Source organism: Panthera uncia, assembly GCF_023721935.1.
Source record: "Panthera uncia isolate 11264 chromosome C1 unlocalized genomic scaffold, Puncia_PCG_1.0 HiC_scaffold_4, whole genome shotgun sequence".
NCBI lineage: Eukaryota > Metazoa > Chordata > Mammalia > Carnivora > Felidae > Panthera > Panthera uncia.
The window spans coordinates 95,970,523-95,998,281 of NW_026057585.1; the positions used below are offsets into that span (position 1 = coordinate 95,970,523).

Consider the following 27,759-nt stretch of genomic DNA (forward strand, 5'->3'; position numbering starts at 1 on the left):
GAGGGTTTCCAACTAGGTTTTATTTTAGTTCCAATGTTATCGGCAACGATACAGGAGCAGTTCAGGCAAATATACCACCTTAAATACATCGGAGGAAAAACTCACTGTGTCAAGCACGTCTCACACTCCAGCAAATGAACGTAAAGACAGGGAACAAAGTTAGCAGCATGAAATTAAAGTGCTTTTTGCCACACTTCGGTCAGAGTCTTTCTCTCAGTGGGATAAATTTAATTTTACTCATTGTATAAGAAACTCAAAATTCCATTCACCGCCCAGGGGCTACATTCAAAAAAATTCATGTTTAGTTATTCGAAATAAAAAAAATGATTCCCCCCAAAAAGCACAAAGTTCATTGGAATCGTGTGACACTGATTTCTCCGGACACGCTGTGAAGTGACCACCATCTAGGCCTGGCAAAAAGCTCAGAACATCCTCCTGCCATGTGACCATCGAGGCAACACCCACCACTTTGCCCCACACGCCGTCCGCTGAAGGTCTGAAAGGCAAGCAGGCACCTGGAGAAGAGGCCACCTGCGTGGCCACCCACCAGTGAGCAGAGGCCACCAACTCATTTCCCGGAAGCTGGAGGGCGGGGGGATTCAGGAGGACAGGCCCCACCTCTGTGCCAGAGCCCCACCTCTTTCTGGGAGAGAGAGCTTTCTGGTTTCTAGGAAGTTCTCCGACCTGAGCTGCAGAGGCTGCTTGCCCCAGTTAACGCTCTGGGGACAGGAACCTGCCCCCTCTTCAACCAGTAACGATCCCAAACTCAACAGGAAACATTTCTCAAAGTCCACACGAGGTTGATGAGGGGAAGAGGCTCTGGGGGTCAGGGAGGGTGGCTGCTGGGTTTCCCACACTGTCTCTCGGCCAACTGCAGCCTCAGCAGCACAGGAGACTTAGTCAGGAGGACTGACTGGTGGCCAAGGGCAGCCTGGGCCAAGGCGGGGGGTGGGAACACCTCTTAAGGGGCATAACGGGGATGCGATCAAGCTAACCGTGCGAGCTCTCGGAGCCTGTGAGCCCCTCACAGGGCAAGGTCAAACAGCCCTGTTCTCCGTGGACTCCACATTCTCCAACCATCCCGGACGGGGCGCCCCCCTCCCTCCGCCATCTTGCCTTCTGCTACATCCTCTAACTCTCTGGACCAACCCATCTATGACCAATAATAAAACCAGGCTACACAGGCTAAAGACTGAACACAGAACAAGGGACATAGTGAAGAGAAGGGAGGCCAAGCCCCTCCTCAACACGGTACCAGCTACCTGCTCTCTCCACACGCCCCTCCCCTCGGCCACCGACCCCACCCCGGCTTCTGCAACATCTTTCCCGCCCCCTCATGGCACAAGGCCCCCCCCTCGGCCTCCAACCCAATCTCTGCCTCCAAGACGTGTGGGAACCGCTCTGCCGATGCAGCGAAGCTCAGAAGCTGAAAAACCAAACTGACGCTCAGGCAGCAGCCCTTCCGGAAATGCGTTCCAGTGCGATCGGGGAAGAAATCCCACCCTCCCTCGGGCGACCCTTCTTTGTGAGCGTGGAGCGTGGAGCGGAGCGGACGTGTGGTCGGGGGTTAGTGTCGCTGGAGGACGGGGTCTGCCTGACGCCCTCGGAGGCGCCGACCGGGAGTCCCGCGGGGCCGGCGGATCCCGAGACCTTGTCAAGCACTCAAAAGAATCTCAGTCAAGTGCACCCGACAAAGCAAAGACTCGACTCCTCGGTACCATGCGGTCCACGGTCATGATCAAAAAAAAAAGTCTCCTTTAGGGGTACGAGCCTGAAGATCTTCCTGCAACGGCAGGCAAAGGGGGGGGAAACTAGCGTTTCAGGGGCTCAAAATGGTATGAGACGGGGGTGCTTTCGCTCTCAGGGTGGCAGCACCGGACGGGAGCTGCCCGGGGCCCCGGTGGGGGCCACACAGCACGGGCCCTCCCCAGGCGGGCTGCGGCGCCAGGCTGCCCACTATCTGCTGGGCTGCAGGTACTGGTGCGTGAACATGTTGAGCTCGCTGTCCAACCAGCCGGCTTTGTTCCTGCGGAGAAAGGGTTAATTTGTAGCGCTCACAGCTGCCGACAGGTGACACCGAGTGCTGTTCTAAGGACACTGGACTCATAGCCTCATTTACTCCTCTGATAACCCCCACTTTGCAGGTGAGAGAAAGAGACCCAGAGAACTTATGACATAACTTCCCACAATCACGATTAATCAGCCGTGGAGCCAAAAGTAAGGCCTGTCTGACATTCAAGCCCTATGTCCGCTTCACCTGACCACAGGCAGGACCCTGAACTGTCCGAAAGTCAGTTTTCCTGCCTGTCGGTGGGGGGTCGGGTTGCTGGATATGCGGCCCATACGGGCTCACCCCGTCCTTGTTGGCTATGAGCAGCAGAGGCATCGGCGACCACCCCCCCGCCCCCACCGCCAAGGGGTCCTTGAAACTGACTCGCCCAGGGCAGTGGGCGGGGAGGGCACATCAGCCCGGGAAAGTCCACCGTTTGCCCAGGGGTTGGCACTGACGTCAGGGGCGGGAGCAGGAAGCGCAGGGTCCCCGGGTGCTGATGTTATCTCAGGCTGAGCGGGCTGAGGACCTTTGCGGAGCGCTTTCTGGTTCAGCTCTGTGGCTCTGTCATGAAATCTCGCTCCATTTTACAGACGAAAACAATGAGACTTAAGAAAGCTCGGTGATCCGCCCAAACACGAGTGCCTGGGCCAGAACCCAGGCCTCTGGCTCCTTAGATTGACCCCCCCCGGCAAAGCTTGGACAGAAGCTCCGACTTTCCACAGGGACCCCGCACGGACCTGGGTGCCAGTGGGGGCTCTGCCCGTCACCAGCTGCCTGACCAGCTTTCCGACGGGTAAAAATGCCGACGTGGCCCCTTCCCTGCGCCCAGAGAAATGGAGTAAAGCATGTGGCGGGTCCAGCCCAGAGACCCCGGTGCACAGTAGACAGAGAAAGACCACGAACGTGCGGAGTGTCCCGGGGTGCGGGAGCCACGCACACCTGGATCCTCTCCTCCCGGCCTCGCCACTGCCTGTGGGACCCCAGACAAGTTACTTAACTCCTGGAGGCTGCAATTTCCCCTTTTAGAAAACGGAGATAGGTGACACGACCCTGCAGGGACACGGACGGGTGAGCGGCACGGCGGCCGTCAAGTGCCTGAGGTGCTGCTGAAGGAGAAGGTGCCCGTGAGCGGTCCCTTCACGGCTCCCTTCCGCCCGGCTCCTCCTCCGCCAAGGCCCCGACGGAGGGCGTCCGCAGGGCAGTAACTCTACATCCTGTCGAACGTCCAGCGCTGGCACCGTATCTGGCACCCAGCAGATGCAAACAGCTCACGCGGAGTGAAGTTCACGTCCACGCAAGACACAGACAAGCAGCCAAACACGGCTGCGCCCGGGCCGCACACCGGAGCCCACCGCCTCCGGCCTCCCAGGGCGACCTCACCTGAGCAGCTTTGCTTTGCTCTGAAGTGAATCGAGAACCTCGATTTTCTTGTTCATGGCGGCGATGTCCTGCTCCAGGTTCTCCCGGGTGACGTCAACTTGCTGGCACAGGTGGGCAAAGGTCCCAGACAGTTCCCTGAGTGGGAGAGAGTCGGGATCAACGGGGCCACGTGGCTGGTTTGCAGAACACGGGCACTGGCTAGATCCACCTGGTGCCCATCGGTCAGCCGCTGGCAGCTCTGCCCTGCCCCACGCCGGTGTGGCAGAATCTTCTCCGCCCGCTGCCCAGACCAAGGACGCCACACACGCTCAGCATCACCACAGTGAGAGACCCAGGAGCACCCTGCCTGGGGCACAGCAGGCGGGGATTCAGATCCCAGCTCTGGCGCTAATCACCAAGTGGCAGGGGGAAAGGGACCGCCCCTCGAGCCTCGGTTTCCCCATCTGGAAAAAGGAGACGCCCGCACAAACAATGTCTATTTCAAAGGGTTCACAGAGAAAATGAAAAATTAGGTGCGAGCAAGGGGCCCACCACGCAGCAGCGTGAGGAAGGCAGGCCGGCACTCCTCCCGCCCCGACTAGCCAGGCAAGCAGCCTGGCCCCCTCCTGCCCAAAGCCGTGCCAGGAAGACAGGGCCGGGTCTTAGAATTTCAAAGCTCTGCCTACAGACCTTGAAAAAACACTACAAGTGACGTCCCTCGTCCGCCCGCATCTCCCTCCCTTGGGGGAACAGAGGCCTAACTGGTCCCGGCCCCGGGCATAGGGTGTCCCCGGAAACAGCTTTCTCCCCATCCCTGGTCTCAGAGCCGACACTGCACGGCTGAAGGCCAGTGTCAGATGATGCTTGGGATCCAGCGGTTTCCGGGGCAGGTCCGAGGGAAGCCAGCGGGAAGTTCTGAAGCAAAGGAGCCGGCCCCGGCCCCGCGGTGGACTCACTGCTGGACTTGGTGGCTGCAGTTGGAGCCGGTGTAGCTGATGATGAGTTGTAACTTCTCGCTGGCATATTCTACGAACTGACGCTTGAAGGCCCTCTCCTTGGCCCTGGTGGTCCAGGTCAGACGCTCGTAGACATACAGGAGGCCATAGAGCCCGAAGGACAGGGCAATGAGCCGCCAGCCCACCGCTTTCCACACCTGCAGAGGCACAGCGATCAGCCGATGTGGACCCTCTGCCGCCCCCCTGCCTCTCCCAAGGGCCCCAAAGAGCCTTTGTGTCTCTCCTCAGAACGCCTCCTTCCACACCTCTTTGATCCCACGGAGGCCAGAAGGGCAGGAACCTAATTCAGAAACAGGGTAACTTAGCGTTGGTCACGCGAGAAGACTTGTGCTAGGAGGTGGGGGCAGGGGAGTGGCGGTTAGGGAGTGTGGGGGGTAGGGGAGCGTTGGGAGTAGGGGAGGAGGCACTAGCACCAGAAGCATGGAACCAGACACGCAGAATCCCTAAGGACAAAAGCAGGTGCTCTAAAGTGACATTCCATCCTGGGGACACTGACGAGTAGAATTCCTCATGTCTTTCCTCAGAGGGTGGCTTCTGTCGCTCTGGTCCGTGACACTTTAGTTCGAGGCAGCGCGGTCACAAAAAGCACGGGACACGGAGCCAGAAATCAAGGCTTCAGTGCCACCTGCCGTCCTGGTTGAAACCCACGCCAAGTTCTTTACACACGTTCCTCCCAAAAGAGGCCTGATGGTCTCTCCAGGTCTCAGAGTTGTTTGGGTAAAATGGGCTATCTGACAGGGTCCCATGACCACCGAGTACCGGCGCCTCGGCTAACGACCCTCTGCCAGGTCACCGTCTGAAAAAAGCTACACGGCACGCCAAGTCTGTGGAGACGGAGAGCAAGGGGCCTCAGCTGTGTCCACCCCAGTCTTCCGAGCTGAGAGCACAATCCCCAGCAGTTTTGTCCCTGTCACATCTGCCACCACTCTACGGCTCGAACGACCACAGCAGAGAGAGCGAGCCCACATCCCCAGCAAACTCAGGGTGAAAGTGTCCTGGCTGCAGTGTGTCGTGCGTCAGGACGTGGGGAGTACCCCAGTCACCAAGAAGGCAGCCTGCGATCTCAGGCTTTGGAGTGGAAAGGAAAGGGCAAGAAAACCAGGGGACAGACACACAAGGGTTCAAGGCCCAGCCTGGTCTCTCAGCCCAGTTTTACTCTGGGCTTCCTCACCTCCTGGCCACGCCCACCTGTCTGGACTCCAGCTTTGTCACCTTCTCGGGTCCCTTCCCCGAAGCCTGTCACGTAATAGAGGCCTTCAGGTCAGAGTTCCAATCCTAACTGTCTTTGGCGAGCCACCCAGACTTTCCTCCTCTGTCACACGGGAGCGGTGCCGTCTGAATGTCGCGTCAGCTGACACTTCAAGAAGTCAATGACTAACACGCCGAAGCTCAGGCTGAGGCCGCACAGCTCCCGAGGCCAGAGACCACCATGAGAAGCCACCGGTGGGCGTGAAAACGCCGCTGTGTGGACTCGGGGACCCTGACCAGCACCGTGCCCCTCGGGCCCCACCCGCCTGTCCTCCAGCCCCCACCCTTCCCGGGCAGGGCTGCCCACTGACCACGCCTCCGACAACGAGAATGCCCATGGAGGTCCTGGACGTCAGGGAGGCCAGGCCGGTGACCATGGAAACCATGAGCTCTTCCTGGGTGAGGGAGCCCTGCGGCAGTGGGGGCATGCTGGGGTTGGCTGGCGTCAGGGGGATGGGGCGCTGCACCTGAAAAGACACGACAGGAGGGGTAAGAAGAATGTGGCAGGTCTCTGGTTCAACAGAGTCCTCAGTGACCCTCAGGACCAGGGGTCCTGGGACAGGGACACAGAGCGGCTCTTCGGTTTCCAAAAAGGCAAAAAGAAAATTAAGCTTTGCGTGCAGCAAGGAAGGACTGAAGCTTCGTAACAGACCTGCCAGCCCCAAGGTGAGCACTGTGGGGACCCCACAAAATGCGAGCAGTGGCAGCCCCCAATGCCTCGGTACAATTCCCCTGAAGTGGGGGTGTGCACCAGGCTCAGTACACACGTGAGTTTGACAGGTAGAGACATGAGTGGTCTTAAAAATCTAAATTTTAAGGGCGCCTGGGTGGCTCAGTCAGTTAAGCGGCCGACTTCGGCTCAGGTCATGATCTCACAGCACATGGGTTCAAGCCCCACGTCGGGCCCTGTGCCGACAGCTCAGAGCCTGGAGCCTGCTTCGGATCCTGTGTCTCCCTCTCTCTCTGCCCCTCCCCTGCTTCTGCGCATGCGTGCTCTCTCTCTCAAAAATAAAAATTTTTTTAAAAATCTAAATTCTAAAACGGTGGTATGTGGATAGACTTAAATCATCTATATTCACAAGTCACACGCTTCATTTGATATACGTTAGAAAAAAAACTCAGCTAACGTTTTTGATTCCGCAGATGTCGGTGCTTAAGTCAAGGCTACGTGGATTTGTGGCAAAAACCCGGACCGTGGTGTGGTAGCACACGTGCCGCGGCTGAAACCGCAGGGAACCCCCTGAGAATGGCTCCTAGGTCTGGAGACAGGTGCAGACTGACCTCTGGCGACACCCAAGGGTGCGGGACACTGCTTGCCTGGTCACTGTAGCCCATCAAGGCCCGGCGGCTGTTCTTGGGGCCCAGGAACCTATTCACCAGCATGGTCCACCCGAGTGAAAAATGGAACTCGATGTCCTCCTGGAAGTCAGCACACAGCTTGTCACAGTTCAGGTCGTAGCTGAGGGAGAAGCACTGCCGAGGGACCAGCATGTCTATCTGACTCCGCACAGACGCAGGAAGGAGGGGTTTCAAACCATCTGTCGGGAACACAAACGAGGGGAAAGCGCATCGGCTCGGCCCTGTGCCACAGCGGGGTCCAGCCTCGAAAGGGAGGCCGTGCCAGCCTCCGCCGAGGACGCGGACCGCTCTGCAGGAATGGCCTGTGGCGCCACAAGGGCCCCTCCCAAGAGGCAGGCCAGCTGGCCCCAGGGGTGTGTGGACCGAGGCTCCAACACCTGCTGACGTTTATGCCTCGGGTGAATTTAAGGACAGGCCAAACTCTCAGCCTGTGACAGTCCCGTGTGGTAACTCAAGCCGGCTCCCCGAGTCTGTGTGTGGAACACAGGCTCCACACACCCCAAGAACCTGAGGATACCGGACAGACTCATCGTCAAGAGTGACAGACAAGGAGAGGCCATTATTTCTGTGGACTGGTCTCCAAAGCTGACCGCTGGGCAACCCAAAGCCCCAGTCTCAAGTCCCCACTGACCTATCATGTCCTGCTGCATGGTTTGCAGAGAGCTGGTGATGGCTGTGGAGCAGCGGTCGGACATATTCCGGCCCAGTCCTTCCTCTATATGGCGGTGCAGTTCCTGCAACAGGGAGGCAGAGGTTCAGAGAGGCAACGCCCCCGTCAGGAGTTCGTTCTGGGGACCCAGGGGACAAGGAAGCCCGAGGCTGGTCAGCCCGCACCCAGCAGGTGACCGCGGAACGCGGAGTGGAGCCTGGGTCCTATCTCCCTGGCTGAGGGACCCTGACGCAGACCAGCAGGGGCCGAATCACTGTCACGTGGCAATTCCACCCAGCGGCCCAAGGGATTAAGGTGAGTCCCCGTGCAGAACACCTGCTGCTTAACGACTCACGTTCTTGTAGACCTTGAGGACCACTGGGGAAGGGTGGAAATCCATCTGGTATTCGTCCACCAGCACGGAGAGGCGCCTGATCTCCTCCGCCATCGCAGTGGACACCTGCGGGAGAGGGGCGCGTACCGTGAAGCATGGAGGGCAGGTGAGCCTGGTTCCCTCCTGCAGCACCAGGGGAGCCTAACGAGTCCTCGCAGACCGCATGAGCTTCCCCACAAGCCAGCGGTCTTCTCAGCTCCCCTACGGCAGGAAAGCTTTTGAGGGAGAAGGGATGTCCGAATGGCGGGCAAATGCTCCTCGGAGATGTGGAGGGGAGGCAGGCCCAGAGCACAGGGACTTGCCCAGGGTCACACGAGGGACCAGGGAGCCCAGGGGAGGCTATGCGCCCGCTCCAGTCAGGGCCACAGCTTCCTTCTGGAAGGCTGAGAAACCGCCAGCACCCTGGACACTCCTAGGCAGTCCAGGTCGCCCAGAGTGCTTCCTCCACGATCCTCACCTGCCTCTCCACCTCCTCCGTGATCTGTTTAATCCGCAGCTTATAGTCCTGCGCCAGGAGCTCCAGCTGCTTGTCAATAAACCTCAGCCGCTCTTGCCGTTCTTCCCGCATCTCCAGGCAGTAGACCCTGAGAGAAAGCGCGCTGGGCTCAGGAGCGGGTCCCCACCCGACCAAGCGGAGGAGCGAGGGGACGCCAGGAAGGCTGCACATGCCCCAGCTGGGGCCCCAGCAATGTCAGACGGTGCCCAGAAGCATGTTCTCCCCGTTCCCGAGCACCAGCCCTGTGCCCTTAGGTCTGCCAGCTGGGAAGAGGTGGTGGGGGACCAAGGAGGATGCTTGGGGAGGGGGGGAGGGGGGCGTTTAGAACAGATTCTGCTCATTAATCCGGGCAAAAAAAAGCTCAGCCTCACTAGTCATCGGGGAAATGAAATTAAAAAGAGGTACGACTCTACGCAGGCAGGAACCTGGCAAAAATCACCAAGTCTGAAGTGCCGGTAAGGCTCGGGGAATGCACAGTCCCAGCACGCACCGCGGGGGAACTGGGGACGTGTTCAGACGTTTCAGAGGGCATCAGAGGAAAACGCTAAAACTGAAAATGCACACACCCTAGGACGAAACAGTTCTGCCTCCAGGAGTTAAGCTCCTAGACATACTCTTACAAATGTGCACAAGGGGCCACTTGAACCGGTGTCCTCTGCAACAGGGTTTGCAACAGAAAAGAATTAAATCTAAAAACTAATCCATTGGCCGGGGCACCTGGGTAGCTCGATCAGTTAAGCGTTCGACTCTTGGTTTCAGCTCAGGTCACGTTCCCAGAGTCGTGAGATCGAGCCCCATGTCTGGCTCTGTGCTGACAGCGCAGAGCCTGCTTGGGATTCTCTCTCTGCCCCTCCCCTGCTTGCACAGGTGTGCGTGCATATGCTCTCTCTCTCTCGCTCTCTCTCAAATAAATATCAAAAAATAAACAAAACTAAAAATCAACCCATGGGAAAATGAGGTATATTGTCAACGGGATGCTCTATCTCAGTTAATAGAAACACCAACTCTGTGTTACCAGCTCTGTGTTACCCGAAAGGGATAGGGAACAAAACCAAAGCCAAGTGGAAAGAAACACAAGGTGTCCTGACACGTTCAGTACGACACCCTGTCCACATGCCTGAGGCACATCCACAGCAGGATTATGTATTCTTCAGGATTTATGCAAAAGTACTTTCTAAATGGATGATGGGGCTACACAGCAAATTCATGGCTGTCATTGCCTCTGAGGAGTGGGCAGGGTGACAGTGGGGGAGGGGCTGAAGACTCAAAGGGTATTTGATGTTTTTTGTTTTATTTCAACTTTAGGATAATATAAAGCAAACACTAAAGAAAGCAAGATGTTTTTACGTTATTCTCTGTATTTTCCCATATTTTAATTTCTATTAAAAACAAAACAAAACAACAACAAAAAACGGGGCACCTGGGTGGCTCAGTCGGTTAAGCATCTGACTTCAGCTCAGGTCATGATCTCACGGTTCGTGAGTTCGAGCCCTGCATCGGGCTCTATGCTGACAACTCAGAGCCTGGATCCTGCTTTGGATCTGTGTCTCCCTCTCTCTCTGTCCCTTCCCTGCTCAAGCTCGCTCTCTCTCTCTCTCTCTCTCTCTCTCTCCCTCCCTCTCTCTCTCTCTCTCAAAAATAAACAAACATTAAAAAAAAAAAAAGTTATTTTTAAAAAACTGTGCCCTGGGAGCACCTGGCTGGCTTAGTGCAGTGGAGCATGCGCCCTTGTTCCTGGGGACTGAGCTCAAGCTCCACGATGGGTGTAGAGATTACTTATAATAAAATAAAATCTTTAAAAAAACCAAATCCACGTCTCCTGCCTCTAGCTCTGAGAAACGCTGCCATGCTCAGTGTGGTGTCGGCTGAGGCCTCCAACATCGGGCTTGTGGGGCAACACTTCTAAGAACCACCACACAGACCACGTGGGATGACCAGATACCCACCCAATGGCCATCCTCGCCAGGCTGCTCCCTGGGGATCTCACTAGTCCCGGTGGCACCGCAGAGACTCAGCTCTGCCGGCAAGTCCCCAGGCTGGGGTGAGTGATCCCTTCCCAGCCCTGCCCTCTGCGGGCACGCGGTGTCGGGTTCTTACCGCTGCTCCTGTGCCGCAACGTGCAGGGAGTCCATGATGAGACGCACCGCTTCCGCGATCTGCTTGGCCCGGACCGTGTGCTGCTCGAACTTGGTCTTCACCGCAGACTGGGAGATGCACTCCTGGAACAGACAAGAGGTGCTAAGGAAGGCGGAGGCCACTGGGGTCCACCAGCCCCAGGCGAGGCTCTGGCGTTCACTGCCAGGGTCATGGCTGGCGGGGGCCGGGGAGGCACAGAATAATCAAACGCTGGAATCAAAGGGCTCACCTCAAATCTCCTTTCAAAGTTCTGAAACTCAAACATCCTCACTTGAAAGCCTTCTGCAAGAGCGCCCCCTAGGAGAATTACACCATATTAGTCCGGAAACAACAGCAGAAGGAAATGGTAACATCGTCCAAAGCCAGCCGACGGGGCACTTGGCTTAAACACTGGCCGAGAAGCAAAGAGCTTCTCCCTCAAGGCTCTTCATCAGAGCCATCTTTACGGGCTGAGCACAAGCCAGATGTCTCAACCATCAGGGAAAAGGAAGTCTGTTCCATCGTACCTCCTTCAGGCATGCCCTGGGCCTTCTGGATCCTGGCGTTGAGCACTTCCTTGGCAGACACGAAGAAGATGCGGTCTCCAGCCTGGCCTCGGTCCACCACGCCCAGCTCATCCACCAGGAAGCTGGTACAACGTTCCATGTGCTGCCGCCGCACCTGAAGCCCAAGCAGATGGGTGGGTGTGACCAGGTGGGTGCCAGCGGCCCCTCCCAATGGAGCCCACAGCCCCGAACTGCCTCTCTTCTAAAGAAGAGGTAAGGTAGTCACATGGTTCAGTATTCCACAGGTACAAACACACACCTCCCACACACATGAGGAATCATCTCCCACTATCGCTGTTCTCTAGCCACCAAGTTCCCCAGAACCCACGTCATGGAGGTTTCTTGGGGCACAGGCTGCCACAAATATTTTATGCACATACAAGCAGAAATGCCTAGACCTGCCCCAAACTACCTCTTGTTAGAACCCACACGGCATCTCACTTTGGTGCCCACAAGGAAAGGAACCCGGAGCCAAGAAACCTAAACTTGGGCTTCACCCTGCCAAGCCGAGTCCTCCCAGGGCCTCGTTTATAAGATCAGTGGACGCCACCGGGAAATCCCTTCTAGCTCTGAAATCCTCAGGTTCTACTGGCAGGTGCTTTCCTCAAGTCGGCAGATTTCCTCCTTCCAAGAACTCTGTTACACGCATCTCATAGACAAGGAGCTTCCCCATCACTGTCCAGCATCAGCCTGCGGGCCGCGCGCCTCATCGTCCCATGTTACCAGTCTGTTACTCCTTTTCCTTTCCTCTCGTGCAAAAAGGTAAAGAACTAGAGGATTTGCCAGTAAGAATCAATTATTCTTTGCTCCTCCCTGAAGCTTCTTTCCTGGACGTCTTCTGAAAGCTGAGCCTGTTCTATGACGAGTAACTCTTTAGGAACTGAAGTGAGCACTGGCCTCAAACAAGGGTGTGGTTGATGCGGTGGGGACGCTTTTCAGGCCTGGATGACAGCCTTTGGAAGAGTAGAGGGAGCAGGGGAAGTGAGCAGAAGTGAAGGGAGTGTTCCTAAAGCCCTCAGAAGACACCGCAGTGACCCCAGGGAACGCCTGGGAAACCTCTAGTGAAGAAGTCAGTCACGGGCCCAACGTGGCCGGAGAGCCCGCGGGGAGGCTCTGGGTGGACACGGTCCCAAAGTGACGACTAAAGAGCTACTCACCTCTTCCATGTACTCAGGCTCCGAGGCGGACGCGTCCCAGCGGTTGTTCAGGATGAAGATGTTCGGGCGGGACAGGCGCTCACTCACCTTGTGGAAGAACTGCTTCTCCTGACGGGGGACAAAGACCTCAGTACACGAGGCGCTGTGCCGGCCAAGGTCGTCAGCCACACGCACCCCCTGCCCGCTCAGCTGGGGTCCAGGGGTGTGGGAAAAGGTGGAGGGGTTACCGTCTGCATCAGGGTGGACTCTGAGTTGGCCACCAACACAAACACGTCGGCGTCCAAGCAAAACTTGTCAATCCAGCTGTCCAGCTCTGTGGTGACGTCGATGCCAGGGCTAGAGGTGACGGGGTAAAGCATCATGAGGCACACAGACCTTGGGCCCTAGTCTTCCTGCTCTGCACAGACTTGAGGCAGCCAGGCAAAGGAGGAGGAAGTTACAGGTGTGAGAGAAATCGGGCCCGGCCTTTACTGGAGGGATAATTACTTTTCATTTCATATCCTTCCTGATAGTCTGAAAATATGTTTTGTGTTTTGTTCCACCCGTGTATCACTTTTATTAAAACAACGGTTTGGGGCGCCTGGGTGGCTCGGTCGGTTAGGCATCTGACTCTTGATCTCGGCTCAGGTCATGATCTCGTGGTTCAGGAGTTTGAGCCCCTCGCTGGCAGCATGGAGCTTGCTTGGGATTCTCTCTCTCCCCCCCTCTCTCTCCCCCTCCCCTGCTCTCTCTCTTTCTCTCTCCCCCTCAAAATAAACATTGAAAGAAAATAAAATCAAAACATTAAAAATAATGACTTGTGGGGCAACTGGGTGGCTCAGTCTGTTAAGTGTCCGACTTTGGCTCAAGTCATGATCTCACACCTGGTGAGTTCGAGCCCCACATTGGGCTCTGTGCTGACAGCTCAGAGCCTGGAGCCTGCTTCGGATTCGGTGTCTCCCTCTCTCTCTGCCCCTCCCCCGCTTGTACTCTGTCTCTCCCTCTCAAAAACAAACATTAAAAAAAATGTTTTTTAATAATGGTTTGTAATTTCGCTTTGCAGATACGCAATTAAGGTGAAATTTTATATTTCTGTGAGTCCAATAAGCACTACAGTACGGTACTTCTCAAGACAGTTATGACCTGCCCCGAAGTGTTCCTTCGAGAGAAATAAAATACCACACGGACCCCAACACCACAAGCTCCCGACCCTAATACACGCACCAACCTCGGGTTACAGCTGAGAACCTCCTCAACTTTTGGGCCTCCCTCCCATCTGTCTTTATGGATCGTCCCTGGGACATTTCCAGGGCACTGATGCCAACGGCTACAGCAGCCAGACCCGGGGAAATCCAGGAGGCGGGAGGATTTGGCGGAGCCAGTAGGAAAGGCCGCACGAGAAGCAGAGCGCCAAACAGGCCCCAGGGGACCCTGGCTGGAGGGTGCAGAGGAAGGAACCCGGAGAGGCCCGGCGTGGACCTCCTACGGAGGCACCTTCCCTCTTACCTGTCCATCAGCACGAGGTCATCCTTCAGAAGTGGGCACTTGGAGTTGGGCCACATCACACTCACCAGGCTGCCAGCATGGAGCTGCTCGTCCTGGTGAAGGGCATGGGCCAGCTGGTTCACAGTCTGACGGGGGAGGAGGAAAAGAATGAAAGAAAGACCGGAGCTGAGGAAGACTCGCTGGCCGCCAGCCCGCCCGTGCCGCCCGGCACGTGGGGCTCAGTGGCCCAGTGCTGCGGCCTAGTCTGCTTCCCCTCCTCCTTTCATTTCACACGGAAAAGCCAAGGGCCGGGCCGAGCCAATGAGAAACAACTACTCTTCACTCCTTTCAAAGGCTGCTTTCTTGGCTGTTGTCCTAAAGCTGCAGTTATTCTGCACTGATGAGTTCTCCACGCACCGAAAGGAGCTTCTGGCCCCAAACGAGAATGCCAGCGGCTCTCAGAAAAATAAAAACGGACCAGCCACGGGCTATTGACTGAGAACCACGGGACAAGTGCAGGAGTCGCCCTCTAGCAACAGCCCAGAAAACGAGGCACATGCACTCTTCTGAGCAAGGAGAAGAGCCACCGGCCTGCTTGGCAACACAGGAACTGGAGCCTCCTGACGCTCTTCAGACCCGCCCGGAAGCTCTCAAACCTGCCCAAGCTCAGCTCTGACAGGCCTTCCCATTTCCCACCGCACGGGCACCACCCTCTCCTTAGAGGTGCTGACTGCCCGGTCACAGTGGACGTCCCGGTTGGTCTACGCCCAGACTCGACCCGCCAGCACACCCCCCCGGCACGGTCCCCGCCACGGCACCCTCACCTTGACGCTCCTCTTCTCCTCCGAGCCCTCTGTGAGGAGGAAGGCCTCGTGACCGTCTGTGCCCTCTACCCGCAGGAAGCAGTTGGTGGTGTGGCCGATCCCCGAGGGCAGAACTTTGTCCCAGAGCATGGCATTGATCACGGTGCTCTTCCCGTTGCTCGTCCTGCGAGGACAACCGGCCGTCAGGGAGGCCACCCGTACCTGCCTTGCAGGCTTCCACACGGAAGCTGCCGGCCTGGGAGCCCGAGTCTCTGCAGTGGCACCAGGACCCAGACAGGGGGAGCGAGCACTCTGTGTTTATGCAAACGGATGGACAAACACCTCTGGCCTGTGCCCATGATGTGCTCCCAGGTCATCACTGCAAACCTACCCGCAGGGGCCACCCTAATCTTGGTAACTAGCGTGGTAATCTTTAACAGGGGTGCTAAGTGCATGCGATTGATTTACTAACCCTCCCTCTGTTACCTATTAATCCCACATTCCTCTCTAGAAGGAGAAGAGAGACTCCTCACGTGTCACAGGAGTCAGATCTCTTGCACAATCCTTGAGCACTGAAAGCTGCAAACAGGAGCCACTAAATCTGTACAGAATCGAAATGTTAAAGGCCCCTGCACCCCCTCACTGATGAACGACCCTCGTCCCTTTAAAACCCTCACTGGGGCGCCTGGGTGGCTCAGTCAGTTGAGCGTCTGACTTTGGCTCAGGTATCTCTCAGTCCGTGAGTTCGAGCCCAGCATCGGGCTCTGTGCTGACAGCTCGGAGCCCGGAGCCTGCTTCGGACTCTGTGTCTCCCCCTCTCTCTGCCTCTCCCCTGCTCATGCTCTGTCTGCATCTCAACAATAAATAAAAACATTAAAAAAAAAAAATTTAAAACCCTCATGGCGACACAGAAACTGAGGAGTTGGCTATTGGGTAACAGTCCACCTTCCTCCCACGTGGCCAGCCTCCTAAATCAAGCGCATATTCCTTTCCTATCAATACTCATCTTTTCTAAGCTTACTTATATATTTTGAGAGAGAGAGAGAGAGAGAGGCAGAGAGAAAGGGAGAGAATCCCAAGCAGGCTCCACTCTGACAGCGCAGAGTCCAACGCGGGGCTCAAACCCCTGAACACCTAAGCCGAAATCAAGAGTCAGACGCTTCACCAACTGAGTCACCCAGGTACGCCTCAATACTCATCTCTCGAGTACTGGTCATTCGAGGGATGGGAGCCGAACTTGGGATTCGGTAACCAAGTCACAGGCCATTAGGGGCAAGACTCAAGGCAGAGTGCCTATTCCTCAGGCCACTGCTGTGTGTATAGCATCCAACCTGTCCAGGTGTCTTTGTTCCCTTTATTAGATTCTAATCTTTCTAAAGATTAGACATAAGAAATACATTTGGTTTTTGTCCCGTTACTGGCAAGTGCTTCTAAAATCCTTGGAATTTTAGCAAGGGGAGTGTCTTTTGTCATTCACAGGAGCCCCTTTTGAGCACACCTGTCTATGCTAATGAGGGGACGGAGGTTGGGGCCCCTACTCTCAAAATGGGCTGGTCACCAGAAAGACCAAGCGATTAGAGAGTTAGGACTTTCAGCCCCACCCACCTACTTCAGGAAAGAGGAAGGGCCTGTGGATTAAACTCCATAAAAATCTTGAACAATGAGGTCTGATGAGCTTCCGGGTTGACGAAGACATCCATAAGCCTGGAGGGTAGCGCTTCTGGCCCTCACCCTGTGCCCCTCTTCACCTGCTGGTTCTTCTGTATCCTTTACACCAAAACAGTAAGTGTGAGTCACTGTTTCCCCAGCTCTGTGAGCAGCTCCAGCTAATTAGCCAAACTTGAGGAGGAGTCATGGGAACCTCCATGTCACTGCCAGTGACTGCCAGTCACTCCAAAGCACAGATTTCCGAATGGCATCTGAAACGAGGCCCGTCTTGGGGGACTGGGCCTTTAACCTGCAGGATCTAATGCTCCCTCCGGGTAGACAGTGTCAGAGCTGGGTTCAGTCTGCAGGACGTGCAGGGTCTGCTGAGAACTGGAGAACCTCTAGTGTCCACTAGACCTCAAAGTGTAACAAGGAGATGTGATGGCTAAAACTGTAAAACTCTTGGAAGAAAACAGAAGAAAAGCCTCACGACATTGGATTTAGCAATTCCTTGGACAGGACAGCAAAAGTCTAGACAACAGAAGTAGGAATAAACTTAATTGGGCTATATCCAAATGAAACACTTCTGGGCATCAAAGCACACAGCCAACCGAGTGAAAAGGCAACGCACAGAACGGGAGGACACATCTACAATCATGTATCCAGTAAGGGGTTAATATGCAGGCTATATACAGAACTCTCACACCTCACAAAAACCCCACAAACAACCCCATCTAAAAATGGACAGTGGGGGCGCCTGGGTGGCGCAGTCGGTTAAGCGTCCGACTTCAGCCAGGTCACGATCTCGCGGTCCGTGAGTTCGAGCCCCGCGTCAGGCTCTGGGCTGATGGCTCAGAGCCTGGAGCCTGTTTCCGATTCTGTGTCTCCCTCTCTCTCTGCCCCTCCCCCGTTCATGCTCTGTCTCTCTCTGTCCCAAAAATAAATTAAAAAAAATAAATAAATAAAAAAAAATAAAAATAAAAATGGACAGTGGACCGGCACAGACATTTCTCCAAAGAAGATACACAAATGGCCGAGAAGCACATTAAAAGATGCTAGGCATCACTAATTAATAGAGAAATGCAAATCAAAACCACGATGAGATTCCACCTCACACCCATGAGGAGGAGCCCCGTGCACTCCCGGGGGGGTTGGAAACCGGTGCGGTCGCTAAGGACAACAACACGGTGGTTCCTCAAAAAATTAAAAATGAAACTACCGTACGATCTAGGAATTCTATTTCTGGGCATGTACCCAGAGCACTGGAAGGTCTCGAACAGATATCTGTACACCCACGTTCATACAGCATTCTTCACAACAGCCAAGAAGTAAAAACAACCTAAGTGTTCGTTCTGGATGAACGGATAAACAAGATACGGTCTATACACACGGTGGCATGTTATTCAGCCTGAAAAAGGAAGGCCATCCCGAAGCGCACAACAGAGGGGACCTGGGGACATTATGCTAAGTGGAAGAGGTCAGTCACAAAGGGACAAACACCGTACGATTCCACTTATTGGCGGTTCCTCGAAGAGTCAAATCCATAGAGACAGAAAGCAAAGCAGTGGCTGCCAGAGGTTGGGGCAGGGGTGGGGGTTCCGGGAGGACAAAAGCGAGTGTTTCATGGGGATAGAGTTTCAGTTTCTCAAGATGAAGAAGTTCTCGAGATGGACGGTGGTGATGACTGCACAACAGCGTGAACACAGTAAATACTACCAGACTGTAGACTTAAGAGCAATCGTGACAATGGGTTTAACGTCATGTGTATTTTGCCACCATTAAAAACTTAAACAGGAGGAAGAGGTACTCAGACTGCGAGGCTGCACAAGCGCCCCCCTCCCCCCAAGGCAGGAAGAAGGTGTGACAGCTTCACAGACTCACCGGCCAAAAAAAGCCACTTTCATGTGCCGCCGGGCCAACACCTCACTGATGCCCCTCACTTTGGACAGGTAGCCTTTGACGTCCACGACCTGTTCTTCTGTCGTAACGGGGTCCAGTTCCGCATTCCTGTAGGTGTCTGGAGGTGGAGACGGAACATGGGTCACCACTCTGTCCGCGGGGGACAGAGGCCCTGGCCTCAGCCCCCCGCCACTGCCCGCTGAAGGGCAACCTCCCTGCTGGGGGCCGCAGCGCAGACACCCGGGCTCCAGAGCAAGGAAGTACTGCTGTGCCACCTCTTCCCAGCTGTGCGACCTCAGGCGACGGAGCCCAGTCTCAGACTCCCGACTCTCACAACAAAGAGCAGTGCCCACCTCTTGCGACTGCCGCAAGGATGAATGAACGACGTCCATTTGAGCACTAGAATGTTCCCTGCCGTCACTTCCAGGCGTTTTACTTACCAACCAGTGTTCCCTACACACCAGGCACTGCTCTGATCACCTTTCAAACACAGTCTCACCCCATCCTCGTCATTTACCTGCCCCACACTCGGAGCCAGGACGGGACCCTGTGCACCTTCATGAGGCCCTTCCTGACCGGCCCTGCCTACTGCTCCAGCAGGGCCTCCTGCCAGCCCCATCCTGCACGGCCCGTCCCCACCCTCGCCATGCTGCCTCCGGTTACTCTGGGCTTTGCTCAGTGCACCCCTCCCCCCCCCACCCCCCGCCGATGCACAGAGGCGCTGCCTTGGGGGGCTCTGGCTCACTCCCACTTAGCCTCGTCTAGCATGGACCGCACAGCCCCCGGAAGCCTTCCCTGACTCCCCCAACCCGAGTGAGGGCCCCCTGTTTGTGCTCCCAAAGCACCCTGTACTTCAGCGCTCACCTCGCCATGGTGTGACCGTCTAGTTCAAGTGCATCGTCTCCCACACGAAAGCCAAACCGTGCGGTCCCCGCACTCAGCAGGTGCACCACAATTGCTAAGCCAGTGGGGACTGGGATCACTGCACTGCTTTTTCCCAGTGGCTCTGACAGGCAGATAGGCAACGGATGACAGAAGCAAATGAGCAAGGTCCGGCCCCACCCCATCTAGTCTTGTACCAGGAAGGCGTGTCAGCTGGCGGAGTACACGGGCGCCTGGTCCCTCGGCACACGCTCGCGGCAACGGACTAAATGTTTATGCCCCCACGACGTGATGGGTCATGAGGGTGCAGCCCTCATGACTAAGATTAGTGCCGTTATCAGAGACCCGGAGAGCTAGCTAACTCCTGCCGTGTGCTTACCTGGGATGTTACACAGGAAACGACAGCAATCCAGGAAGCTGGCCCTCACTAGACACCCAATCTGCTAGAGTCCGGACTCTGAACTTCCAGCCTCCAGAACCGTGACAAGTGAGCTCCTGTTGTTCATAAGCTACCCAGCGTGTGATATTTCTGCTACGGCAACCCGAGACGACGAGGGTACTGGTGACCACAGGCGGCATTCAGAGACCACCGGTGAGTCTCCCCTGCATGATGCCACGAGGGGAAGTGACCAACCCGCCAAGGCCTCCCAGGTCCCCTGGTCACCGCAGTCTCAGACCCATCACCCCTCCTCCTTCATAGGGGCACATGGGTGTGGCTTCTGCAAAGCTCCTGAAAGGAGCTGGGCTCTCGAGCGAGTGGCCACATTTAAAAGAAACAGCCAGAAGACTGACCAGGCGGCCACCATCCCCGCCCCTAGCCAGGGCAGGCCCAAACACATACCCAGAGCACTCCAGCTCTTTCCCCTGCGGCCCACCAACAGGACAGGCCTCCTAGTCTCACAAGAACAAGAACCAAAACAGCCATTCCTAATGCCAGTGCACAGACCCCTTCATTAAGCACGTGTTCGTCCACGGCACCATCAAAGTGAGTGAGTCAGAGCATCACAGACGGTCAGCCGGAGCTCTGGAAGGAGTGACCTGGTCTGCCCCATCTCTGTGTGCACAGAGCCAGGTGCACCCGAGTTACTGCCAAACAAACGGGTCATGAACTGGAATAACTTCAGCTACCAGTCTTCTAACTGTAAAACTCGGATTTTCACGTTAACAAGTATGTGGGGACCACCTTCTCTTGCATCAAGCACCACGCCAGGGGCAGGGCAGAGTCCGTTCTCAGTCTTGGTTTGCTCAGGCTGTTCCAATGAAACCGCACAGACTAGGCGGGTCATACACAACAGACACGTACTGTTCCCAGTTCTGAACTGGAAGGCTCAAATCAGGACGCTGGCCCGGTTAGGGGAGGGCCCTCTCCCAGGTCACAGGTTTCTCACTGTATCCTCACGTGGCAGAAGGGGGCCAGGGAGCTTGGTGGGGTCTCTCATAAGGGCACTAATCTCCTTCACGAATGCTCCCCCATCGTGACCTAATCACCTCCCAAAGGTCCCACCTGTGAACCCCATCACATTGGGTCTTAGGGTTACAACATGAGAATGTGGGGGAATGCAAACATTCAGACCACAGTACTGGAAACATTCCCTCTCTCTAAAGGGAGCCTTAAGAAGGAGCCTGTCACATAAACCAACCCGAAGCCAAGCCACGCTAGTGGAAAGCAGACGGTGAAGCGTGTCCCTGGGGCGTTTCCACTGAACATGGAGAGCTCTGCGGACTAGAATTTAAAAAGCCCTGGTCTCGCTTGAGCGCCTCTTTCACAAACAAGGAAACCAAGGGCAGATGAGACTCAGCTACTGGGTCTGGATGGACAATCCCAGACACAGGAGCTAACGTATACCTTCTAGAGAGGGAGCCTCAGAAAACCAGAGGCTGGGGATGGCAATCGACTGAGCGGGCCCTGGGAACCTGTCCTCCTCTGCTGATAGAGCAGGCACCAGGGGCTGGGCTCAAATTAGTAACTAGTGGAAAAGGTGCCAGTGACGCAAGTTTCCTTTCCACAGCCCCGCTGACTAAAAATATCAGAGAAAGAACACCCTGGGCAGGGACAACCAATACCCGCACAGTCAGGCTGAGGAAAACACCTGGGCTTAGGAGTCAGAGATACCTGGTAGAGCCCTGCTGTGTCACTTACAAGATATCGAGCAAATCTCAAAACCTCCATCTGCTTGTCTTCTACGTGGGACTGAGATTCACCTACCCCTCACGATTAAATGATACAGAATACACAGAATTCTTACATGACAGGTCTCCAGTTTTCCTGGTCCGATCTCCCTGGAGCCCAATTCCACATGATTCCCAAAGCACAACACTGCTGAAGGTGACAACCTACCTGGGGATGAGCTCCCCAGGAGCAAGGCTCTACCTCCCCTCCCCTCTATCCTCCCACCTACATATGGAAACTGACAGGTGTGGGCCCGGCTGAGCAGGCCGCCTGTCTCACCTTCAAGGAAGGTGGCGCTCTCTTGGATGTAGGCCCCCAGTTGCTCAAAAATGCCATTGATCTTCTTCTTGGCAGTGACAAAGTGCTTGAGTGGGGAAGCATTCACCTCAGCCATGTGTCTCTTGTCCTTCTTGACTGTAACAATGGAGTTGCACCGAGAGAAAAGCAGGGACATCGCGCTGCAAGAAAAGACAACGTGAGTGAACCCATGAATGCCCAGTTTAGACGTTCTGCTAGGGCTGTGGCGGGGTGCCATGGGGGGCCTGGGGCTAGCCCTGGGGGCCATCAAGAACACGGGACCTCCAGGACTAGATCCAGGATGGTAAGGTAAGACTGGCATCCTCAAGAGTAGGAAGGGACCGCCGAGGACGTGCGGGCACCCAGACAGCTGGAGCCAGGGCTCTGGGTTTAGGCCTTGCGCTGGCTGATCCCCGCCTGTGGAAGAGCAGCAGACCCAGCCTTGATTCCCAGGGAATCAGGCCGGGATCACGAGGGGACACATGAGAAGCCCTCCTCTCGGTCTCAGGCAGAAAAGTGTGACAGAAACCTACTTCTTTCCTACATATCACCCACCTAAGAAAAAGCACGGATGACTGAAAGCAGTGAAAACAAAGTGATGCTCAAAGTCAGTGACCCCCGCCACCCTCCCCTGGCCATTCTGCTATCCAGGTCACGACGGCCGTAATCCTGAACGGGTTTTTTGTTTGTATTGGTGGTGGTCGGGGGTGGACAAGGAAGGGTGGTACTCAAGCGAGAGGTCTGCATCCACTCTTTACTTAAAAACACTTATTGGTCTCTTTCACTGCAAGCGTGTGCACTGTAGAAAATGCGGGAACTGAAGGGAAAATCCATAACCCCCCTCCTGTGATAACACTATTAATACCTGTCTATCAGCAGTCTGTTTTGGGGTAGATAGCTCTCTTGCCCTCGATCGTTACAGCCTATATTTTCCAAATAGCAGTAACATACTAGGGGCCGTGAAGCTCAGTTCCAAAGCCTTAGAAATTTTTGCTCAAAGTCAAAAGCGGCAGATAGAGCAGAGAAGGTGGCATCCAGATGTGGCTGGAGATCTCTGGTCCCATAAGTGCACTGCCCCTGAGTTCCCATCATGCACAGAGCTATTTCCCCAGCAGGGCCCTCAGATCCTGGATGTCAAAGGACAAAGGCCCCTCCAACCCCACACAGCTGCGTGTGCCTGGTTCTGCGTCTCCAACACCCAGCAAATTCTCCCTCCCAGGCCACCCTAACCATAGTAACATGGGCTCTCCATGGGAGCCAGCACTCAGCACTCACTGCATCTGGGAAATGAGAAAGCTCATGAGGGAACATACACCAGAAACTTCCCAAGCGTGCCAAAAGGTACTGAACAAGTTACTGAGAAGCAGAAAGAACATCCAGAGAAAGTGCACAGTGACTGAAAACTGGTTCTTAGGATCTAATCATCCCAAAGAGTGGGCAGACAGACAGACTCACAGGGAAATATCAACCCACATGTTTTGCATAACTTACAAATTACTTTGTTAATGATTTCTAGGGAGATAAGAAAGACAAGTAACTGTCCATTTCTACCTTCCTCCTCCTTAAATCGCTACAGCTGTGCACTTTTCTTAGCCTGGGGGTCAAGGCGTCAAGGAATTTTGAGGCAACAGAACCCTGAGAAGGGGAATTGGGAAGAAAGCACCCCTGCCTCCTCCAGAGCAGAAGAGGCACTGGGATCAGGCTTCACGTGGCCCAGCAGGTTAAGACTCTAGGAGAACGGGGGATGAGTGCAAAAAGAGAAAAGCATCAAAAGGAAACGGAAAGGGATCTGGATGGAGCGTGACACGGCTGTAGGGGACAGAACCAGAGCTGGGTTCAAACCGTACTCTTTCTGGGCCACGTAAACTTGAGCAAGTTATTTAACCTCAGAGCCTTGAATCCTTCATGTGCAGGACAAGCGTGATGCCACATAGATGGAGAAGGCTCAGGCTGACACAGGACAAACTTAAAGGTGATTTTATGGGGGCGCTTGGGTGGCTCAGTTGGTTGGGCGTCTGACTTCGGCTCAGGTCATGATCTCGCGGTCCGTGAGTTCGAGCCCCGCATCAGGCTCTGGGCTGAGAGCTCAGAGCCTGGAGCCTGTTTCGGATTCTGTGTCTCCCTCTCTCTCTGCCCCTCCCCTGCTCATGCTCTGTCTCTGTCTCAAAAATAAATAAATGTTAAAAAAATAAAAATAAAAATAAAATTTAAAAAAAAAGGTGATTTTATGTGTTATGAAGTAACAACAATGATAAACTCCACCAGCAAGATCAGGCAACTCTCCCCTCCAACACCCAGCCTTCAGGGAAGGGCAGAGACGACTCCACCAACACGTCCTCGGCTCCCCCACCGTCACGGGGAACCCAGTGAACAGGTCTGCTCAGGGCTGAGGAACAGCAGGGCCCACCCCCAGAAGTGACTTGCTTGCAGGCAGAAAGCTCCCTGAGATCAGTGGGGCTCTAAGAAGCATGTGCTTTCAAGTTCTGGTCATTGTTTGCCAGCCCAAAGGATCCGAAACCAAAAGTGCTAGTGTTCGCTAAGTGCAAGATTCAAAGGCACGCACGCTAGGAAAAGCTTAGCGGTTCAAGGTTACGAGACAGACGTGCTCGGAGTTGCCAGGCCAGGACCTGACCTGCTCTCACCATCCCCCAGCCTGCAGCCGCATGCCCCAGCCCTCTCAGAGATCCTCCCTCCAACCCATCCAAACTGCCTGATTTCTCTGGCTCAGTTAACCCCCAAGCTGAGGTTCCCTGTTTGTGTTGTACGTGCGGCTTCCGGCCTGGGATCCTCTTTTCTTTTTCACCCATTTGGGACACTCCTACTGTCCTTCTAGATCCAACCGTAGCGTCACCCCTCCGTGAAGCCTTCCCTGACGTCTCCAAGGAGGACACGCAACCTTATGGTTTTTAAATCCCCGTCTCCTCGTCTAGTCTGTGACCTTCCAGAAAGATCGCCGGACACAGAGTCGTGACCTGTTTCCAGGTCTACTTTCCTCCTCCACAACTGTGAGAGACACGGATGAGTTAGCGAATGCCCCTTCACGAGAGTGCCTTCTTCCCCTTCCATCCCTAGAATACACACATCTACTTTTTTTTCTTAAAAAGCAGCTTCGGGCTAAGCATCTGTTTCTTAGTGTTTGGAGCTCACGGAATCAAGAGAGTTGACCAAACCTTTCAGATCCCAGGATCTGATCCTTCAAAGAGCAAGCTGGACATACATATGTGCACAAATGGACCCAAGTTACGGAACACACACAAACAAGCCAAGATGGGGGGGAGGGGAAGGCCCACTATCTCAGGGCTTGGCCTGCTGGCTGCCTACTCTAACAGAGTGGTAGGAAGCAGCTGGGATCCTGTTCCTCCTCTGGAAAGCCCTGATAGTCCCTACTTCACCACAGAGCTCACTGCAGGCATGCAGGTCCAGTCCCCTGGGCACAGCTAGGTTAGAGTGGCTCTGATACCAGCTACACATTAAGTGGCATGCTTCAAGCTGGGGTGACAGGCGCAAAGTGCTCTTCAAGTCAGGGTTTCAGATAGTTCAGGACAGCATTTCCCAAAGTGCGGGCACTACAGAAATATAGTGCACCCAATGCTCCATGTAAAAAGGGATCCACAGTAGACAAAATTTCTAAAACACTATATGCCACGGTCATCCTCCATCAGAGCACATGACCAAAGCAAAGACTCTGGAAAAAGGCCTGTTCTAAAAACACTAGCTGAATTGTATTTAACGCAGCATTTCACAAACGTATCTAAACAAGATGTTCTGCTACGTAACGTTTTTTAAAATCCTGAGGAACATCCTTCAGGGAAAGCCTCATTCATCCTGGTCTCCCTCTCCCACCCCAAAAAAGTGCTAGGGGCACAGTATTAACAGATAGTAACCTAAGACCAGAACCAAACCCAATTCCAAACCGAAAAAAAGCTTTGCCTCAACCCAGGCTATTTATTAGTTGAGGAGTATTAGATGCCTCGCACGTGAAAACAGCAGTAGAGAATTCACCGCATGGTGTGTTTGGATCCCAAGCACAGTCCCTAAATCCACACCACCTCCTTACCCAGTTTTATGCACAGCAACTCCTAGCAGGGAAAATAAAATAGGTCCACGGATCGTCTGCTGGCACAACTGGAACAGAGGAGAAGCTGAGAAATTGAAACAAAAGAGTATACAGGGTAAAAGGGGCAGAGTAGACTCTCAGAAGAGCTGTGATAAGGAGCCAGTCTCTGCTGGGCAGAGACAGGGAGGGAGGAGCCAGCAGAGCAGAGAACAAGGGAGACAGAGACTAATTCTTCAGGGAGCCCAAAGATTCCAGCCACCTTCTGAACTGTCAACCTTTAAATAGGCTCTCTCCGCCAACAGTGAAAACCATGGAAGCAGAAAGGACATACATACAGTTTTTTTCAGCACAGACTGGAAAACTCCAGCTCTGAGCAAAGATGACCCCATCCATGACACTTGCCACTGGACAGCCAGCAGAACATACCCCTTTCCACTCAACCCAGATCCAGGGTGCCAGACGTCCCAGCTACCACTTACTTTTTGGATGGTAAGAGACCTTCACAGGCTGGGCATCATGGGCATGGCTGGAGTCAAAAAGACGAAAAGAATCTGAATTCTCCTCTGTCCTGTCTCAGGTTGAGGTTGGCTATTGATTGTGTTGACTCCACCAATTCCAACTTATTGGGGGAAAAAAAGGGACATGTCAACAAGTAGAAAAAAAAAAAAGGGCGCAAAACACGTTTAACCAGGTTTAAAGCCAAACAAACTCATCCCTGAGGGAAGCTTAGTCATTGCCCCATACTCGGATGGTATGTGAGGAAGTGCCCTGGGGGAAAACACAACACACAGGTGTGGGGACAATCGTGGGGACACACAAACATGTGCTGGTGAGAAGCAGGAGCCCTGGTAAAGACAGGTCCGTGTCCAGAGAGGTGAGAGGAGAGGAGGTAACAGACCAGGACAAGGACTGGTCTTGAGGATTGTGGAACTGAGGACTAGAGATGAGTGGGTGGGGGTGGAGGAGAAGTAGAAGTGGAACTTATTGAAAGACCGTGTGTGCTACATGCTGTAAAATATATCTTACTTAATTTTTAATTCTATGGGGCAAACAGACGCTTGGGATACTTAAAAGATTTATAGACTGCTAATAAGTGGCCAAGCTAGGAACTGAGATACCACCTCCCTTTGACTCCAAAGCACACTTGTTTTTAACTTCGTGGATCTGCCTCACTCCACCCTTCCGGGTGGGAAGGGTGATAATCAGAGGCCTCTCTGGGAGGAAGAAAAGAGAGACGATGGAGAAATTGAAGAAACAGGGCAACGAAAGATTACAATAGAGGATGGGCAGTTTAGGCTTCACGCATCCAAACAGTAAATTATTCCGCATCGTCTGTGTGCCTGTATGCATGCTAGGCGCTGAAGTTAGGGATGGGTAAATCAGTACCTGCCCTCAAGGGGCTTACCTTCAGGTGAGAAGTCAAACAAGAAAATAGGTGACTGCACCTGAGCGCAGAAAGTGCCCAAAGTGGGAGAGGGCAGGGCGCCACAGTGGTCAACGTGGGCACTTATCTTGTGCTGAGTAAATGCTGGCAAATATAGAAGACTGGATACGAAAGGAAGAAAGGGCTGGGGTGGAATGGGGCCGCGAAGGTGGGAAGGCTGGGGGAGACGAGGAACCTCAAGGAACCCCACCCCCAGTCCAGACACCCACGTCCCGCCCCCTCCTCTCAGGGCCGCGGAGGGCCCCGCAGCGAGGCCGGGGCGTGGAGACGCCCGCCTGCCCGGATCCCGAGTTCCCGGGGCTCCAGCGTCCCACCGGTCCCCGCCGGGCTGCTCAGGACTCGCCGGGCTGGGCTGGGCGGGTCCCCACCCCTCCGGCGCGCTCGCCCTCTCACCTTCACCTTCCCGGCCTCGCGGCGGCCATCATGCCCCTAACGTCACCAGACGGCGCCACCCCGGAGAGAGGCGGGAGGAGGAGGGAGGTCGCGCACGTCACTAGCCGCCGCACGTTTGCCGCCCTGGCCCTGATCAATCGGTGGACTCCGAGCTCAGGCGGTTAGACCCTATCACTCCTTACGGGTCAGGGGGTCTGCCGGCTGAGAGCCCCGAGAGGCGGCTCAGCGGGCTCGCTTACCGCCGGGGCGTCCCAAGCCAATGACGTCAGCAGAAGGACTCCAGCTGCATCG

General features: G+C 54.9%; 1 protein-coding gene across 3 annotated transcripts; it reads right to left on the bottom strand.

Annotated features, from left to right (window-relative positions):
- MFN2 (mitofusin 2) lies at positions 1-27,759 on the bottom strand. Of its 3 annotated transcripts, XM_049618070.1 has the most exons (20): positions 27,469-27,759; positions 26,111-26,250; positions 25,632-25,716; positions 21,557-21,735; positions 18,208-18,343; positions 14,701-14,863; positions 13,898-14,022; positions 12,640-12,748; positions 12,413-12,520; positions 11,217-11,370; positions 10,940-11,007; positions 10,672-10,793; positions 8,536-8,662; positions 8,040-8,144; positions 7,667-7,769; positions 6,994-7,214; positions 5,988-6,143; positions 4,369-4,565; positions 3,434-3,568; positions 1-2,026 (listed from the first exon to the last, which is right to left on the bottom strand). In XM_049618070.1, exons 4-20 carry the CDS (start codon positions 21,729-21,731, stop codon positions 1,957-1,959), a joined length of 2,274 nt encoding a protein of 757 aa, XP_049474027.1. In that variant the 5' UTR covers positions 21,732-21,735; positions 25,632-25,716; positions 26,111-26,250; positions 27,469-27,759; the 3' UTR covers positions 1-1,956. The 3 variants fall into 3 exon arrangements, with proteins under 3 accessions (XP_049474027.1, XP_049474026.1, XP_049474028.1); XM_049618069.1 differs by lacking the exon at positions 25,632-25,716 and having other exon boundaries at positions 27,469-27,758; XM_049618071.1 differs by lacking the exons at positions 1-2,026; positions 25,632-25,716 and adding an exon at positions 2,033-3,159.

What these genes read in the sequence shown, in the direction of transcription:
- MFN2 (XM_049618070.1), bottom strand. Translation starts at nt 21,731, where the DNA reads ATGTCCCTGCTTTTCTCTCGGTGCAACTCCATTGTTACAGTCAAGAAG. An exon ending in CCAGGGCATGCCTGAAGGAG is followed by an intron (nt 11,008 to 11,216) that starts GTACGATGGAAC and finishes TAATTCTCCTAG; the next exon opens with GGGGCGCTCTTGCAGAAGGC. An exon ending in ACTTTGAAAGGAGATTTGAG is followed by an intron (nt 10,794 to 10,939) that starts GTGAGCCCTTTG and finishes TGTCTGTTCCAG; the next exon opens with GAGTGCATCTCCCAGTCTGC.